The sequence below is a fragment of the Pseudomyrmex gracilis genome, unplaced genomic scaffold, assembly GCF_002006095.1.
Source record: "Pseudomyrmex gracilis isolate BER0280 unplaced genomic scaffold, ASM200609v1 scaffold_154, whole genome shotgun sequence".
Classification (NCBI taxonomy): domain Eukaryota; kingdom Metazoa; phylum Arthropoda; class Insecta; order Hymenoptera; family Formicidae; genus Pseudomyrmex; species Pseudomyrmex gracilis.
Window position 1 is genome coordinate 172,831 of NW_018020738.1, and position 19,541 is coordinate 192,371.

A 19,541-nucleotide genomic window follows, 5' to 3' on the forward strand; every position below is an offset into this window, starting at 1 on the left:
TCGCGCTGTAATTCCGCGCTGTCAGCCTTAAATCTAGGAGTCGAGAATATCGACACGTCCATTTCGTGAAACGAGGAGAATTGTTGGGTAACGTAAAACTGCCGGTAATTGTATGGAATTATGGGACGGGCGTGCGCGAATAAAACTTCGCAAAATAAGACACTTTTTGTAGCTCTCAGGCGCTCTCAAAAGAATTAGATAGATAGATAGATAGAATAATGTCTTTATACCGGCCCTCTCGATCGCCTTTCAGATGCTAATATAATATAAGAAGCTATACTTTATTAAAACCTGCATTCTTCTCTCTTTTATAATATCGGAAAAAAGATGCGCTAAACTATACACAATCATGGACGAGATTCATCGATTGATCAGTTGTTGAAGTTTTAATTATTTTTAATTTATTTTTAATTTCAATTTTCGACACATTTTTCATCACTTTGTGATGTGATACAAATTTGTGTATATCTATTTTAATTTTAAATTGAGAAATTTATTCCGGTATTATATAATGTTTCAAAACTGGCGAAAGAGAGGGATGGGATTTTGCCGAGTTCAGATTGGAGCTCTTCACACCATCATGTTTCACTGATAATTCTCGACTTCCGGCCGCGGTCGAGCGGAAGAGATTGATACGGTGACGCGTTTCCCTATTCCTAGATTCAAATGACGCGTCCGAACAAAAACGGAGCGAAAACGCGTGATATTGAAAGGAGGAGAACGAATGCTCTTTCGGAAGAGAGGGTGGGGATTGAACGCGCATCGAAATCGATATGCGAATGGTATCCTCCTCTCTCTCTCTCTCTCAGAAACCGGGGGAAGATTGAAAGTGCGTTCGCGCTAGCGACGGCAAGAATTGAATTCGTCGGGCAAAAAGAGAGAAGGGCGGCGGAAAGCGAGAGCTCGCGCGGCTTAAGACCCCCGGCGGAATAAGAGACAAGAGAGGACGAGGACAAGAGGATAAGAAGGGTGGAGAGACGAAAAGGAAATGGAGGCACTCGGAGGAAGTCGAGCGCGATAGCACATGAATCATCCTTCCGATCGAGATCACTGAGAAAAAGAGACTTCCCTCTCTTCCGACGGCCATAATACCGCGTGCCAGATGAAGTTATTAATTCCTGCTATTGCACTTTCCATCCCTCACCCGCATCCTTCATCTCGACGTTTGCACGTCCGCCGAACGTGCGGCAAGACGTGCAGTCTCGTATCCGGTCGGATAAAATAAAAAAAAAGGGCGCACGCGCGTGGATCTCGTAAAATCCCGAATTAAATATCCAAGCTTCCAAGGTAGACATATTACACACGAGGATAGAAGAATAGAGCGTTCTTTAATATTCTCTTTTATTATTCACCTCATTTCTTTCATCCTGTGTGTGTGTCTTGCACGCGAGCTGCGGTTAACGTCATCCCACGCGTGCTTATTAACAAGGAAAATGACACGTATTCGCGACGACGAGAGACATATGTACTTGCCAACGTTTCGAATCCCTCGCGGCAAAAGTTGAGGGTTGGAATCTCCGAGGACGCGCGGCGGCCAACTATTCGAGCAAGATTGAGAGAGACTTGACGGCACGGCGTACTTAAGTGTCTCGCCGGATTACACGCTCTGTGCCGACAGCAATGCCTCGCACGCGTGAAGACACGCTCTGAAGGGGTGCTCGAGAGAGAGAGATAGAGAGAGAGAGAGAGAGAGAGACAAGGAGAAAGGGAGAGGGAGGGAGGGAAGATGAGGAAGAGAATAAGAGGGAGAGAGAGACATCCGCGATTCCAGACTGTTTGGAGTTTCTCGCATTGCACATCGCGCACACAAGAGAGATATGTGTGCGCCATGTTATTTCAGCATCACGCTCAGATATTTACAATCGCGACGCGATACGCCGGCGGATATTTGTCGTGTGTGTGTGTGTATAGATGCGTGTCTTCTCTAAAAGGGTTGACATCACTTTCCGACTTCTCATCGTGATATCACTTTACCTCTCCAGAGCCATCCTTGCAATTTCCAGTATTTACTTTAACAAGAATCCATGGAAATTGCACTCCTGATACGATTAGTTTGGTGAGACAACAACACGCAGTGTTGTGTTAAATCCTATGTAAAAAAATCCATTTGGACCGCAAAGTGCGCGTTTTGATATCGAATGTATCGCATCTATTGTTGCCTCTTTTTCGCGTTGCCGATTGGTTGATCGAGTCGAGTCCAGTCGAATCGAATCGGTAAGATCGAGAGAGTAAATAATGACAGAAAAGCGATTTTGACAGTTCGTCGTATACGTGGAGAAAATTCAAAACGTGACTAAAATAAAGTCACAAAAAAGAGTAGAAAAACAACACGTGACTAAAGTAATGTGACGGCAATTTATATTATATATAACATTAAATACTATATATTATACATATAATTTCTTATATATTTATGTTATATTACTTTATATATTTATGTTATATTACTTTATATTGTATTATTATATGCATTATATACATACTACAGTAAAGTCACTGACCGCGGCCGCGCGACTTTGGGAGCGGTCACTGACCTCGGCCGCGTGGCCTTGGCGGGGTCACTGACCTCGGCCGCGCGGCCTTGGCGGGGTCACTGACCTCGGCCGCGCGGCCTTGGCGGGGTCACTGACCTCGGCCGCGCGGCCTTGGCGGGGCACTGACCTCGGCCGCGCGGCCTTGGCAGGGTCACTGACCTTAGCCGCGCGATCTTCGCGGAGTCACTGACTTTGGTTACGTGATTACGGTATATATATATGTGTGTGTGTGTGTGTTTGTGTTTGTGTATGTATTATACATAGATATAGAATATTATATATAACATATATAATATTCTCTTTTACTCTTTTTCCTGTGACTTTAGTCACATAGTGTTTTTCTACTCCTCCTTGTTACGTTATTTTAGTCATGTGTTGTTTTTCCATTCTCCCCTTTTTCTTTTATTTTTCGAGTTTGATTTTCATGCGTTATTTCTGACATCTCTCATATGTGTATTACATAGTTTGTAAGACATATATATTAGCTGTCATCGCGGTGACAAGTTGTGTTCACTGACACAATACGTTAAAATACAAATAACAATAGCGTGCGCGTAGCGCGCACTTGTGTTGTGCTAGTAATTTAAATAATTCTTTTTATATCGGGGAAAAATTAAAATCATTCGCGTGAATGTTAACATACTCAAATATCATACACTTAAATTTCTTTTTATTGCGCAATTTTATATTTTATATCATTGGTAAAATAATTATTAATTTGCGAAAAAATTTTTTTGGCTTTTTTCTCTGTTTTGAAAACCAGACGCAAAGAAATATATGCGCGAGGTCTCGATTAATCTGAACTCCGGTTCGGCGGAAAAAAACGGTGAAATCGGTAGCTTTTTTTCCGAATGAGAGGCCATAAATTCACCGCGCTAAACAGACAACGCGGAGAGGTGTGTGTGTATGTGTGTGTGTGTGTGTGTGTGTGTGTGCGCGCGCGCGCGCGCACGAAGAGGGCGGAGAAAATGGACTGACCGCGCGTGAGAGGACACACACATAGTAGGGCATGAAAATCTGTCGCCCCAGACAATACCCCTTGGGGTTTCCTCGGTTGCGGTTGTCACTTTTCGACCACACCGACTAGGCGGAATCCGCGCCTCTGTGCGCGATCGCACGCGTTCCAATTTATCAGCCGGCGCGCGTCGATGTAGCTCTCTCAGGGATTCCGCTCGGAGAAGAAATTCTCCGAGCCGGAACCAATTAATTACTTTGACGATCGTGAAATTCCGAGTGTTGTGAGACTCATCGGCCGGCCATAATTGACTTGTCGGATATTTGGTTACACGGCCGCCCTTCATTAGATTTGCGTTTCTTATCTTGCGCTTCTTATCTCTTCGCGGTTTTGCGTCTGCGTGAAAAACTGCACTTTTTTAAAAAGAAACTTTTTTTGTCGGAACTGTGCAAATTTTTGTCTCTCTACTGAGGCGTCGATGCCGAAGAGATGAATTTTACAAGACAGAAAAAACACGTACTTTACTTCATGGGAGTTAAATATTACTTTCCACAACGCGCGTGGGTTTTGACACTTGAGGCGTAATATTTCGAAGATAAACAAAAAGAGAGCGCAGAATGTGGCTCGTAGTGTCGCAATAAAAACTCTGAGATAAACGGCACGCACGACAAAGGAGACGTATAAATCCACGAGGAGACGGAAGAGCCGTGTAACGTCTCTCACGTCGCGTAATGTCGCGTTTTTGTAACGAAGTCGAGAACATAAGCGGATCGTAAAATATGTATTTCCCGGTCAGCCTGTGTCAGGAAGCGCGACGGGGAGTTCTTTTCCCCCCGCGGCGAGAGGATTGCGTGGCATAATCCCCCAACGACGCACGTTAAGCCGCCGACGTCAGCTCCCGTCGTCTATCAATTAATCACGCGAGGTAATTAGCGTCGCGCGCAAAAAGGCGAGAGCCACATCGCGACCGCGTAATAATTACCGAGCTGCGGAACGTTCGCGATCGCTTCGGACGCGCAGCGACGCATTAAAAGGGACGGGACTGGAGCGCGAAAGAGCAACCGGAACGCGCGGGTGATGAAGAGACGCGTCAACGGGAGAGAGAAGGGCGTAACGCGCGCGGTCACTCTCGCGGTTCGCATTCTGCATAATTATACGACGAATTGGTATGTGATGTTGTTGCGAGCGCGTAATGTTGCCGAACCGAAACTCGATAACGAGGGTGTGTTTAACTGTGCGAGATTCCTGCGACAACACGCGGCCGGTCGAGAACGAGAGAGACAGAGACAGAGAAATCGTTGGGATTACGACATGTGAATCGAAATGTCGATCTAATTCGAAATTCGATTTCGGATCTCGAAGCGCTTGTTCGATTCGGTTCGATTGCGAAACACGTTCTTCTTAGGCACAATGCGTATACGACGTTTGTTCGCGCATATTCGCGAATATCACTTCGCGGGGATATTGGATGTGTTTCAATTCTCTCTCGGGAGGGAGAGGCGCGCGCGAACAGGAGTCGAAGAACAACAACGATCGGGACGCGCGACCGAGATTTGCGCGTCTTGTGTTTAGCCGCCGAACTAACTTAAATTAACTCTCTCGGATTATCCTTGAAGTGCTCCCTTATAACCGCTGGAAGATTACAACTCGAGGAAATTGTTCGGCAGACGAGAGGGAGAGGAAGAGATAGATAGAGCGAGAGAGAGAGAGAACGCTGAAGTTCGACACCTGTCGAGTCTCGGAGAGGCTAGATAGCTACTTCGTCGAGCTAGTCTCTTAGTCATCTCTCTCTCTTTCGAGTGTGCAAGACGCGGCGAAGTCGTAGAAGTGCTCGAGAGATTAACGCTTTCTCTCTCTCTCTCTCTCTCTATATATATATATATATATATATATATATATATTCGTTTTTATTGTGCGCCGTTACTTGCGCGCACGCGTGTATGAATTTTCGAGTATCTCTCGTGGATTATTACGAACACTTTCAATTCCTCCTAAACTACCTTAAACACGATGTAACTATCAAGCGCGTAATGATAACGATAAACTCCGAACGTATACATGTACATTACGGACATGTATATTACGGAGTTGGAGTTGCGCGTTGCATTGTCGTTGATCATATATACATTTATATCAAAACTCGTAATTTAGCGCGCGCTAAATTCCATAATCAAGAGGGCGCGTAACAGGCGACGAGCATCTACGCGTTTTATCAGGATTCTAGCACGCGCACGCGCGCGCGCACGAAGATATAAAAATATAGCGGCTGCATTTGTCCCCGGCGCTCATTTTTCAGCCACCTTATTACATGGAAATATTACGCCGGGTCTCACCCGAGAGAAAGAGCGAGAGAGAGAGAGAGAAAGAGAGAGAGAGAGAGAGAGAGAGAGAGAGAGTGAGGGGGCGCGGCGCGGTGCGAGACGGGAGGGAAGCGAGATAACGATTCGCGCGAGGAGCGATGTGGTACACTTTTTCCTCGGTATTAGACGGCGAGCGCCGAGGGTGGGAGTCGTCTCATTTCAATGTCTGCCGTATTATTAACGGTCTTTTGTCGGCTCTCTCTTCTTCTTGACAAAATTGTCGACGGGAGTGGCATTTATCGTGTCGCGAACCGACGCGGATTCGCAACCTTCGTAATGAAAAAATCTCGTCCCGCAGAGAGATGTCTTATCCTCGGTGACACGAGTCACTTTTTGATTAGCGACACTTGACATTGTGTTACATATCGATGTATAAAATATACAAGTCAGTGTCTTTTATGCGGCAAAAGTTGTTGAATTGCCAAATAAAGTCGGAAATGTTGTCTCGAAAGTTCGTTTCATATATCGCGCTATATATATATATATATAGTTTGGCACACGATCACTGGAGGGTTTGTCTATCGACGAAGCTAATCGAAGTTCGCGTGTTATATACATATATATTGCGCCGCATCGCCGCGATGTAGTTGTTATCATATACAAAATGGCGTATCGAATATACCCGGGTGTTTCGTACGGGTCCAAATTAAAACGTCGATCCGACATCGATAACGACGTCATGTAATTAACGCGTGCGCCACCTCCATTTCAATTACAAATTTTATTCAATATTTATACGCCGACTTTTTACCAATCGACGGGGAAGCTCGCGCCATCGCGTTGCAGAATGCGGTATCCGTGTTTCGGCTTGCTCGCGTGAAAACTGAAAATGGCTCGTTAAGCTAGTCAATTACGCGCGTTGTTTGTCTTGCGCAAGCTTCGCGAGAGATATTTCACTGTGCGCACGTGTGTGTGAGGATGTGTGTGTGTGTGTGTGTATGACAAAGCCGCAGAGATTTTTTCGCCGCGACTGTAACGAACTTCCAATCGAATCGGTTGTTTGCAAAACCGCATTAGTGACGGACGGTCAGATTTAAAAAGAATAGAGAAAAAAAAACTATCGACGAAATATGATTTTCTGTCAGTATTTTGCGAAAGTCCCGCAGATGAGTGAATATCTGCAAATCGACGACTCAAAAAACACTGCGCGCGCTCGGAATGATTTCGTAATGCACTCCCGCGTGCAAACACACGCCCATACATTTCCAGAAAATTAGATTAATTGGACAATTCAATTATTACACCGTGAACGCTCGAAAATTAAATGCCGTGCTTGATATTCCGTTGCTTTGCCGGTGAAGCACGCGCTTTCGGATGTACATAATCATGCGGTTTTACAGATGACTAATTCAATTGTAATTTTAGAATCATTTGTTGGTACGAGGCGGCCGCGTACACGAATAGAGTATTGCAATGTTAATTGGCCGTGTCGAGATTCATCGTGCGGTTTCGAGTGACTACACTTGGAAATCGCGCGCATTAAATCGTAGTCACGGTCGTCGTCGTCGTCGTCGTCGTCGTCGGGGAAAATACGAGACGGAATTGACACACGGGCGCTCTTTAAGAGAGGATCTGAAAGGCAAATTTAATAGCACGAGAAGAGCTAATGAATAAAAAACGATTGAATGATATAAAACGTGGAAACGTGGCTCTCGAGTCGGCCCCGCGCTGCCGACGATACAATTTGAAAAAGACGGATTAAAGAATCACCGAAGCATAAAAACGACCGCGAGAGAAAAGAACGGGAGAGAGAGGGGGAGGGGAAGTGATTGCGAAAGTGAGGGTGGATTTTCATTTGGTGCGCGGATGCAAGTGCGCGCGATTTTCTCGAAAATATGTTTTTCAAATACCAACAAAATGTACACGCTTCGGCAAGCAGATAGCGCAGGCGGTCGATTCACGCTTCACTCGAGCGTGTAAAATGGGACAAAAAAAAAAAAAAAAAAAAAAGAACGATTTTGTTTCACGGGGAAGAGAAATAGAGAATGAAATTTGTCGAATATGCACACAGCGCGTGTTTTCTCGTCAAAATCTTGCGTGTCAATTTTTCATACTTAATGACCCAATGTTTAAACGAGAAAGCGTCATCTAACGCCAATTTACATATTTTTTTTTTAATTTGAAAAAAATTGCAACGTACGGTCCCACATGTTTGCGTGTCGGCGAGTATAAGTTGATTCGCATCGACGAGATACTCACTCGGATCTTTGACCGCTGTGATGACGAGGCGGAAGCCGTTCATATTGGTGCCCCAGGCGTCGGTGACGTATCTCAACGTCACGAAGTTGGTGCGCGTATAAATCGCGCCCACGGTCTGCTTCGTGTTTCTGCAAGATAGGTCCGCCTGGAAACAAAAGAAAATTGCGTTCGTCGAGCGTGTGTATGTGCCACTTGAAAGAGAGAGAGAGAAAGAGCGAGAGGAAGCAGAGAAAGAGAGAGAGAGAGAAGAGAGGAAGTTTGGATGGTTTTTTGCGGACGCTTGTGCTAACGATGCAAATGTCACGTGCGCGCGATATCGAGCGAACGTACATATATGTATATACATATATACAGAGGGAGCGAACGCGCGCTTGATTTACGCGGATAGTTTTTATATCGCCGCGAACTAAAAGTCTTCGGAATCGATGCTGTTCGAGGGAACGTCACGGGAGACTTTGATTTATATTGTTACGCATCTGCGAGTAAAAAAGTGTATTCAACACGCAAACTTCGTGTACCTGTTTTAATCCTAAAAAGATAGACAGGTTTTTCTCGTTTGACTTTTTTTGTTTACGTTCAAGTACATATTTTTTGTTTTTTTTTGTTCAAATATTTTTTATTTTATTTTATTTTTTCGCAACCGGCGACGATGAAAAGATCGCGGTTTTTTTTGTCAGAAATGACAAACGACGGGATCCACACACAGCTTTTAAAAAGAGCCGAACAAGCGTCAGAAAACGTCGTTTCCCGGTAATGACCGAGCGGGATTTTTTGATAAAGCGACCTTTCGTACTCGGAGTGAGAGATTTGTTCTTTTTTTTTTTGTTTTTCGGGTTTTTTTTTGGTAAGAAGCTTATATCGAAACACATTTGTAAATCAGCATTAAAGCACGACTTGACGCGAAACAAAAATGACGCGACCGAGTGGATAATCCTGAAATACGAGTTGCGGCAATATCAATTCGAGCAGCAGCAACGGCACACCGTGGTCGGACGGGCACAAGAAATTTATTCGTAGATTTACACTGCGGTATCTCGTTCGTTTGCCTCGAGACACGTAACACTTGTTGCACCTCCGCGCGCAACCAAACGCGCAAGAAACCGAAAACAAACGGTTGCATCGTCGTGAGAAGATAAAAAAAAAAAAATAAAAAAATAAAACAAAAAAAAAACAGGCGCGGTCGAACGCGCTACCACGTATCGAGTGTTTCGCGTGGCGGTAACTTTCGTTCGGAAACTGCATGTGTACAAATATCGGTGCACCGCGCACAATGTTGTCATACTTTTATGCGCACAGTCAATAAAAGAAAGAAATAAAAATCAAACCGAGAAAAATTGGATGTGAAACATTATTTACCAGATCAGTGACTGAGAAAATAATTCGCAAACTCGATATTTTTTTTTTTTTTTTTACACGATTGCGCTTTATTTGAATGCCGAAAGTGAAGAAGTTTTTGTTCGTTAAAAGGCCGCACAAAACGTGTGCAGTTGCATTTCGCGAGGTTATCGCGCCGCGTGTATCTGGCGTATCTCGCGAAAATCGTAATTTCGCGCGGTGGAAAATTCAGGATGGGAAAAAGAGAAAGTTGTGCGATGATAACAATTTAAATTACATTCCGCGCATGCGCTTCTGCGGAATAAATAACTTTTATTGAAATTTCAACTTTGTTGCGTTCAGCGCTCTGGAATGATAATCCCGCGTTTTGAGTTTACGCGTACGTGTGTATGTAATAAATATTGTTTTCTCTCTCTCTCTCTCTTGATTGTATCGATTTACTTTTGTTATTTCCGAACATTATCGTCACCATTATCGTCTATCATTAGCTGTTTAATAACCGTCTTTATCTCCCGTCCCAATTAGCGCGGACAAGCGGTCGAGTTTTACGGTGGATAATCCGCGTTTAATTATCCTTTCTCGACTCTTATCGTCCTTTCTTTTTCATCATTCGTTTCCTCGCTCGCTTTTACGTCACTTCCTTCTCTCATCTTTTGGACGACAACACAGCATCACATAATTTCTCCGCATCAAGTAAATGAAAATAATTACAAACTTCGAATAATAGCGCAAAGCTTCGAGAACGCGAGACAATCAGTTGGGCCGAGAATTTTCATAAACTTTCTTCCTTATACAAAAAACTAAGAAAGCAAAAATTGTATTGCGTTGTGTGTTTTTATAAAAAAAAAATAATTGAATTTAAGAAAATGTTTGGTAGATATTCAAATAATTGCAGTTTGTCATTTATATTTTTTAATTTTTTTTTTTTTTTTCAGGACTACATCCGCAACCACAGGATCGGACGTTTCGCTTCGGTGAGTAATTGTACATCCAATATTGACGACATCGTACGATACGCATACAGAGTGAGTAATTAAAAACAAATTAATAATATTGAAAAGCGAAAGCGAAACAATGCGACTCTAACAACGTTATTATCCATCTAATGATTTATTAGTTCCCTTACATTTTGCACTTGTGCACATATCCTGTACTGTGTGGGAACTATTGCACACGTTCATCGTTGATTGTTGTGAGTAAATGAAGCTTTCAATATACGTCAATTCATTTCGCCAGCTTCATTGTTATTATATCATTAGCCGCGCGTATTGCGATTATTCAAGCGGACTATATTAAATCGCAACAGCCGTGGCGTTTATTTTTCAAGTGGTCCGGGCGCTACGAGTTTCCGCGAATTTGAATGACACGTTAATGCACTCACTTATCATTACCGCATTATCTATTTTACGAGCGAGTTTTCGATATTTTCCCCAAATTGCCCTCGAAAATTTACAATAAAATAAACCGAATTATCCGCGATAGCACGCACAGTGCTCTCGCTTATTCGTATTATTGGCTTATTCTCGCAGTATCGGCGAGAAATTGCATTTAATTCTCGATTATATGCGATCAGCGATGAAATTCGATTTCGCGACTATCCGTTTCTCTTATCTTTTTGATATCTGTCGCGCGTTTCCCCCGATCGTTGGAAAAATGTATTCCCCGCCAACAATTGCGACGACAAACATCACGGTCTCGAGAATCTAATTGGCGAATCTAAAAGGTCTCTCCATCTGCCGCGTTGAACGGAATAGGTTAGCCTAATTTGCGATTGCATTATTATCGGCAATACAGTAGGCGCATTCACTCACTCACGGGCTTGATCTATAGGGTCTATTTGCGCGCGGCAAATTGTGTACTCTGCCCGGAGTACGAGGATTGCGTCCGCGAACGGCGGTTTAATAACGTGCTCACCGATCGACCGCATGTCAACCGGTCGAGCACTTGTCAATTCCAACGACGAGAGTCATCGATCATGCACGAAACGTAGGGTTAAGTAATCTGCGTTCGAGCGAGCGGACACAGCCCGAACTGTAGAGACGTATAAGCCGGCAGCAACAGCGAGAAGGGTTGCTCTTGTGCAGGCGGAGACTGTGTGTGGAGAGCGCGCGCGTTGCAAAATTACGCCGGCCGATATGCCGTTTATGCGCGCGTTCGGAAACCGATCTCAATTTCGAAAAATCAACAATTAACTTTTGAAGAATCTACGCTCTTCGAAAAAGAAAGAGTCTTTTTTTTTTCTATTCGATATCCATTCTAGTAGAAAAATCGAATCAGTTTCCGAGTCATGAATTTTTTCAACTAAAAATTACTGTTATCGAGGTGACACATCGATCGATTTAATTTTTGCGAGACAAAGTCGCGAACAATTTTCTCGCTCGTTCTCTTTGTGATAAAAGAAGTTGAAATTTCGTATATTCGGCGGGATCAATTCTGTAAAGAGTCCGCAAAAGCGTGAGAAACCAGAGATCGGAAAGATTCGTCTCAAGAGGGTCAATGAATCGAGGCGGGGGCGGGGAAAGAAACGTGCAAAGGGAAAGTCCGGTTTAAGACGAGTTCGGAGATCGCGCGAGAGAGTAGATACATCTTCGGGGAGAGAACGTTTTCTGAATGGTAATGCTGTATGTGATGCGAAACGCGAGCGAATGGGGGCCGTGCCCGTAAGAGGACCACCTAATCTGCATTTACATGGCTTTTCAGCGTATCTCGCGGAGAATGGAACGGGGGAGAAGCCTCGGAGGTGCAATCTCTCTTTCGTCGGCTTTCTCGCCGGCGGAAAGAAGGTCTCTCTTCGTGCGAGTTTACGACAATGCGCGCGCGCGCGCCGTACCACGTCGGTTTCCGTCGAAGAGGTTTCGGAAGGAGAATCGCCGCCGAGAGTGGGTGACCGAGAGAAAGAAAGAAAGAGAGAGAGAGAGAGAGGGAGAAAAAGCCCATTGTCGTGTGTGCAAACAACGGAATCCTCCTTTTGAGGATACGCCGCGGCGACTCCCGGTTTGAAAATCCCGATCGGGAAAACAGCCCCGAGCGCGTAATATTTCGCCGCCGTTGTAAAAGATGCGCGCTACGTAAATAGAGGAAAATATTACGGGAAGAGGTATCGTGTTATAATCCGTGTGAAATTCAATGAGGATTATCGAGCGACGAGATCGCGATTTCGATCTTCGCGAAATAACAGCGAATATTTAAAAAAAAAGTATTTTTCCATTATGAACGCGTCATAACGCCTTATGTAGTAAGGATGAGTGATGAGCACGTTACGAGTCTTGAATATACAGCCCATAACGTGTTACACATTTATACTTACGTAAGCTCGAACATTTTCGTAACGATAGGCAATAATATTATCGATAGCTGAGAAATACTCGTATTTCTGCATTGTGTGTTTATCATAAAATTTGTCACGTTTCCGATAATAGTATTGCACTCCCGTCGGTATAAATTGCACTCGGAGCACATGAGATTTTTTTACGCCCTATATGCAGTTTCTAGGAATACACGCGCGTTTATTATTATTATTTTTTTTTTTTATTGTCAACACGACACGAAATTCGCGTGTAAAAGTCGTTTTATTAAGAAAAAATGTCGTATCATTATTTACTTTGTTATGAAAATTGACTGATACCTGATTTTACTTTGATTCTTCTGTGCAACATGATTTACAGAGTGTGACAATTTATTGCACACATCTCTTTTTATTTACAAGCGACATGAAACATATGACAATAATTCATTTTTATCGTCAAGACTAAAAGAGGTTTTCGTGTTTTACGCGAATTTATTCACGGGATAAATTTTATTCCATCTTGACAAATATTTGCTCGTGCTCTATTTTGAATTGAATCGCCTTTCCTGTGAGAGCTTCAACGAAACCTAGTGTCTATCGATCCGCGAAGCACAACAAAAACGTCATGTTTGTCCTGCAGGTTTTTACGAATGCAGAAAAACGCCAAACGGAAGGACGATATATTATATTTGTATTTCCTTTGAGGTTTTCGAACATACGTGAGATTCGTTTGAGAAATTTTTTGCGTTTCAATTTCCTGTGAATCCCCTTTAAATTCGTTTTTTTGAGCGGCTTTTTTTACAATCTAATATTTGAAGAGAGAGAAATCTCTTTGAAATAATAATAATTGCAAAGAATGATATAGAGTTCGTTTTCTCCCTCTTTTCTTTCACTTCTTTAAAACCAAGTTTTGTCAAGAGACAACTTGGTGCGCTTGAAGAAGAAGAAGAAGAAGAAAAAAAACAAATCTAGTTTTTGTATCTCTTGCGAGTTACTAAATTGAATGCAAGAAACGGACATCTGAGCAACGGGCATTTCAGCGGTAAAAGCTTGCGAAAACCATTACACCGACGGCGGGGAGCGCCTTTTCTTCGTGCGATCACGAATTCCGCCCCCTCGAAATCGCTCGGGCGAACTTGGAAAGCGATGAGATCCAGATGGCTGCTAGTTTCGCAAACTTCGCTGACCAATTTCTCGCGACCGAGAGAAGCGGCAGAAGCAGGGTGAGAAGAGGGGAGGAAGAGGGAGGAACCCCGGGACATTACGCGGACGCTATGGTGGTGACGCTCTTATAATTAATGACCCCATAAACCGGCATTATCGTAACGACGCACCGCGCGCTGTGATATCGATCTCTCTCGTTGGCGAGAGAGTCTAGTGTAGAAGCGTGAAAACACACTTCTGCCCGCCTACTAGTCATAATTAATTAGATAGCAATCAAAATATTATAGTTCACTGAGCGCGAGGATCATCTCCTTTCGAAAACCGTAAATTATTGTAATGAGTGCGGGGAAAACGTGTCCCCTCCCTTCCCCCCCCCCCACACACACCATATTATTATGATTTACAAGAGATTGAACGAGCGTATTTTGTATTAAATGACGCGATTACATGCGAATAAACTTCAGATAAATACTTTCTGTCTCGCTTAATATTCTTTGTGCACGTCATGTCGATCGTATTTATCGTCTTTTTCCTCGGTTGTTTCATTTTAGTGACAATTTTGTGTTTTCGGGATATTAAATATTGCGCAATTTTTGCGAAGAGCAAAAGCGAGAGAGACAGAGAGCAGTTTATGAATAAAGCATACTCTCGAAAATCTTTTATATGCAAATTCTGCATCACGTGTCCGCTAATCGAATATTAATTCTTCCGCTCTATTATCAGTCAATTTTGACAAACGAAAGTTTTTGAAACGCATTTCCATAACACAGAGAAAAAACTTCGTTATATTCTGTGAGATCTCTTGCCGTATAAAAGAATAATTTTAAAAAATTTAATACTCCAGTTAATACTTCCTTCAATTCTTTTTGTTTTTGTTTTCTTTGGTTACCGAAGTATTAAAATTAAACCCTTCTTGTGTTCTCGGTCGTAGATTATTATGTATTTCATTCTCGAAGTTAAATACTACAAATTTTGACGAGCTTTATACACGCGAGAGAAACGCACGCGAAACTTAGTTTCGCGTCGCTTTTCTGTATGTCCGCGAGAAGAAGGGGGAGGGTAAAAGGGTGAGGAGAAAAGAACAGAAGAGGCCGCGGCCGCACGGCGAAAACGTAAAAGTAATTTGTTGGATGAAAGCGCCGAAGTATAACGCGCGAGAGGCAGAGAGAGAAAGAGCAAGACCGGGAGAACTTTTATATTTCAACTTTTAATCCGTCAAAGCGTTCATCAGAGAAAATTTGCGCGAGAAAAAAAATTAATCTGATGAAATGGCTCGGGAGAGAGAGTGTGGACGCGGCTAGAGATAGAGAGAGCGCGCGCGGCTTAATAACGGAATGAAATACTGCCACTTAGGACACAGTTGGATGAAAATAAATACAGGGAGTAGATAGGACGTACGGATAATACGTTTATTATTTCCGAAATGATGTTTCGCAAAGTTTCCATTACAGCGTAGCGTAGCTTCCCCGTTAGTGTGAGAGACGACGGAACGGTAAAGCGACGTCGCCGTAATGCGACTGCCAACGGTACTTTCAACTACGATCGTTGTTGTCGTCGTTGTCGTTGTCGTTGTCGGTGCAATTTTCTAGTGTAGCGGTAAGTGAGGTCGTTTTTTTCTCTTCCCTCTCTGGGGATAATTAACCGTGGAAGGCTCGTAAAATTCTGACGGAACAGACACTCGATAAAAATATATACTTACGCTCGTCGCGAAAGCCGACGAGCGTGAGCAACGCCGGTGTTATTACAACGACGCGCGAATCACCGTCCCCGCGAATTTATCAGACCGATATAGCGGCGCGGAACGTTAAGGCAAGAAAAATGTTTACGGCAACAATATTGCCGTAAGCTCTTTTTTCTCTCTCTCTCTCTCTCTCTCTCTCTCTCTCTCTCTCTCTCTCTTTCTCTCTCGCTCCTGAGTACTTATACAGCTATATACGCACGCCTAGGCTTGAAAAAGTTTTCGTTACAGAGCGGGCAAGCTTTTATTAAAGTTACGGTAATAATCACTTTACTATAAGCTCTTCGTCTGTTAACTTTGCAGATTTTGCGAGCGCGCCGCCCGCGCCTGTGTGTTGGGGGTTGGTCATAAATTTTAAAGTAAAAACCATCGTCCCTCGCGGTTTACGCCGAGTCTTCTTCGAATCTAATTTTCGTGGAGCAACTTTCGACGCAAGAAAATTTCTTTATTACTCACGATCGGAGCGGAGTGAATGTTTTCGCGCGTTTTTTATTTATTCCGCATTTTTTCGTTAAGATAAATTTTATTCGTTAAACGAGAAAAAAAAGCTTCTACTCGTTGTTGCCAAATTGCACGGATTAATCGTCGTAACACGTCCGAGCGTTTGTTTCGAACGATAAGCGTTTCAATTATAATCGCGTGTAATCAGGAACTCGGTATTTACGTAACCCGCGGTTCTCCCGCACCAATACATCAACCTCAGACATCGCTTTCCCGGATTATCGCTATTAAGCATCGCTCCCATAAATACGGTCGTCGCGACACACACGTGCCAGCCCTTCGAGATCTTAATCAAACAAATCGGGAATTACGACGGAGTAAATTAATAACGCCTGTCGCTGCAACATCGTCTCTCCTTCTCTCTGTCTCTCTCCTTCTCTCTCTCTCTCTCGGCATCGCTCGATTGGCCCAACAAGCTTAACAGGAGGCCCGCCATTCGTCTCGCGGGATCGATCGCGGCAACCTCTTGCACGAATACGAACCCGGAGCTCTTATCGAAAGACAAGACGACGTGAAGCGACGGGAGGGAAAAAGATGCCAGCGAAGAGAGACACGAAATCACGAATCACACATATACAAAATGAGAAGAAAACGCTTCTCTGCGCTTTCCGCTAAACTCGCTCGCTCGAGCCAAGGACCCCTGAAAAGCTTTCGGAAAGGAACCTCTTTCCCGGTTTATCATAATTGCATCTCGCGGCGTCCAAGCCCGGGCTTTCTCTCTCGCCTAACGAGCGTGTGCAGGCTGCAGGTAGCGCGCGGTAGCTCCGGGAAATTAGTATCCGGGCTAGTTTATGCGAGGCTACACCGTGTAGTATACAAGCCATGAATTATGGATGCATCGGGAGCCGAGTTCGCCGGGCGCGCGCGCATTTTTTCGCGCTTTCGCCGCAAGCGCGTCGTCGCTTGCACGATTTCGCGGGCGAGTTTTTCACATGCGGAAACAACAATTCTCTCAAGCGCGAGAAAACGTCAGAGTATTATATTTCACTCGCGTTGTTTGTAATAGAAAACAAAAAAGTATCATTCGGAGAAAGTTACTTCGTAAAAATTTCTTTGTGAGAGGAGAAAAGAAATGACGCGCGCGTCCACGCGTCAATTCAATCTCACGCGCGCAACGTTGCGTCTGACCCGTGCTCGTTTGTTCTCCTGGCCCGATGTTTTTCTCTTCGTTACGTTGCTTTTTTTTTTTTTTTTTATGCCACACCAGAAGCGTCGCCGTCGTCGTCTTTCGACGCTAAACAGTCACGACACGGTCGCGCGTCGCGGTTCACCGGGAAATTCTTTCCTTATGCGGGAATTAATTAAATTTCGGCGCAGCCATCCGGTGCGATCCCAGAACCGCTCTCTCTCTCTATCTCTATCTCCATCTCTATCTCTCTCTCCTCGTTCATTCTCTCGCGTTTTACTCTCGAGTCTTCCTCTATCTTTTCGGTGGCTTTTCCGCGCGGTTAATTCGCGCCTCGAGAAGTCCGTGCCAAGACCGAGTGGAAAATGGGCGAGTGTAAACTCCGCTCGACGCTAATACACCGGAGGTTTCGCCCCGCGCAAGGTTTCCGCGCGTTCTATCAGTGAATTATATTACGCGATACTTTGACCGTTGAATGTAGTTCGCAAAGTAGCAACGGAACAATTAAGATGTAATTTGTGTTTTGCCGAAATATCTTATTGTTAGCTCGTTGCGTACAGTTTGCTCACGCGGGATCGCGTTTAAATTTTATCGAGATTCACACAATCGAAGTGCTCTTCGACGAAAGATGAACAGCATCAATATTATCCAAGATACACGCGCGCAATACGGTTCGCGTACGTACATGGCAATGAGTTACGTGTAGTGGAACCGCATCTCGTACAGAAATTTAGCACGACACAATAGGAGGGATTAGTTCCAACGGATCGTGGAACTTCCATTGTTCGAATTCAGTCGAACCCATCTCCGTCAGTGCGCCACGGATTGTACTGACAGTCGGACGATCCATCAGCTAATCAGTTCGCCCGACGTGTTTCTTGGAGTGTGCCCCCGCTTTGCATGCGGGCCACGTCCATGCGGGTACTAAGATCGCTTTTATTCGCAAATGAGACACGGTACGTTAGCGCGGACGTGACGGATGTTTTACGAGAGATATTATTTGCAAAACACATTCCTTATTTATTGTTACGCGAGAACAAAAAATATATTTTACAATCTCCATTAATCTGAAGGAAAATAAATACAAAATATAAACAAAATTTAATTCTCTGTGAACGTTCGCGGAGATTAATGATTGTGGCAGCGCAATTTGTATGAAAATAAACACGCTTTCATTGTTTTTACATAAAAATTAATGACTGCGGCGCGACCGCAAAATATTCAACTCTTTTGTAATTTCCGATATTAAATATCCCGTTACTTGCACTTCAAATTAAAGTTTTCAATTTGAAGTTTGTTGCGAAGCATTTACAGAATGCTATTATTTATTAGGTACGTATCCCGAGAAAGAAAAGTTGTAATTCTCCTCTCGAAGCGTTCATCCGCGCGCAAATATTGATTTTAAGTAACTTTGTTGATAAGGGGGAGGAAGGGGAGACTGATTAAACTTTCATTAGAAAAAAATCGATCACGCGGGGAAGGTGCCGTCGCGTTTTTTCGGACTACATTCTGTAGTTTTTGCATTAACCTGTAAGTAGTCGATAGCGAGTTGATGGACAGCTCTCGACCGTAATACGAATGATGATTTATCGTAGAAGAAACGCGGCGCGTCTCTCCGGCAATAAAATTCTCTACGTGTATCCGCAATATTTCGGATCTTAGAGTTGAGGGATGAAATTTACGCGGGCGCGACCGTGTCGCAAAAGTCAGCGTCGTTGCGTCATGCATTTCCATATTCCCTAACACGAAGAGAAGCGTCGCGAAAATATGGAGATTCATACGCGTATACGAAATATGCTCACCAGGACGATGTACATATTTCTGGGGAGTTTGTATAGCACACAGCGAGAGGAAAGGGCAAGAGGGAGGGAGAACGATTTCCACCGACGTAACTTTCCTCTCGTGGGAAATAGTTATCTTCGGCAAGTATAAAATAAGAAAATCCACCTAGCCTGTGCGCAGACGAAGGAGAACCACAAACTCGAATTCGAGCAAATTATTTCCGAGCGACGTAAAGGAGAGAAGACAACTAATTTAATGTTGAAGCGAGGTATTTGTTTATCGAAGTAGATTGCGAAGTTTTTATATAAAAATTTATTAATATTTTATTATATTATATATGTTAAAATTTTATATATATAGATGTATAACAAATATTTATATAAGCATACACATACAAATATATAACAGTCTGTGTGTTATATTCTGTGTAAACGCACATATTCCGGAGAGTCCGCGCGCCGCGAAACGGAGACTTCGCGGCCGCAACGCGATAAATCGCGGTCTGAAACAAAAGCCGCGCGCACGCAATGTCGCGGCGGCAACGGCGGCGGCGGCGGCGGC

At 43.7% G+C, this 19,541-nt stretch overlaps 1 protein-coding gene across 1 annotated transcript in view; it reads right to left on the bottom strand.

Annotated features, from left to right (window-relative positions):
* Positions 1 to 19,541, bottom strand: part of LOC109857295 — a gene marked incomplete at its 3' end in the record, with an annotated part of 87,574 nt that overhangs the window by 30,896 nt on the left and 37,137 nt on the right. Inside the window, exon 3 of the mRNA XM_020433467.1 lies at positions 8,049 to 8,193. Within this exon, the coding sequence (XP_020289056.1) occupies positions 8,049 to 8,193 (145 nt within the window). The remainder of the gene's footprint in view (positions 1 to 8,048; positions 8,194 to 19,541) is intronic.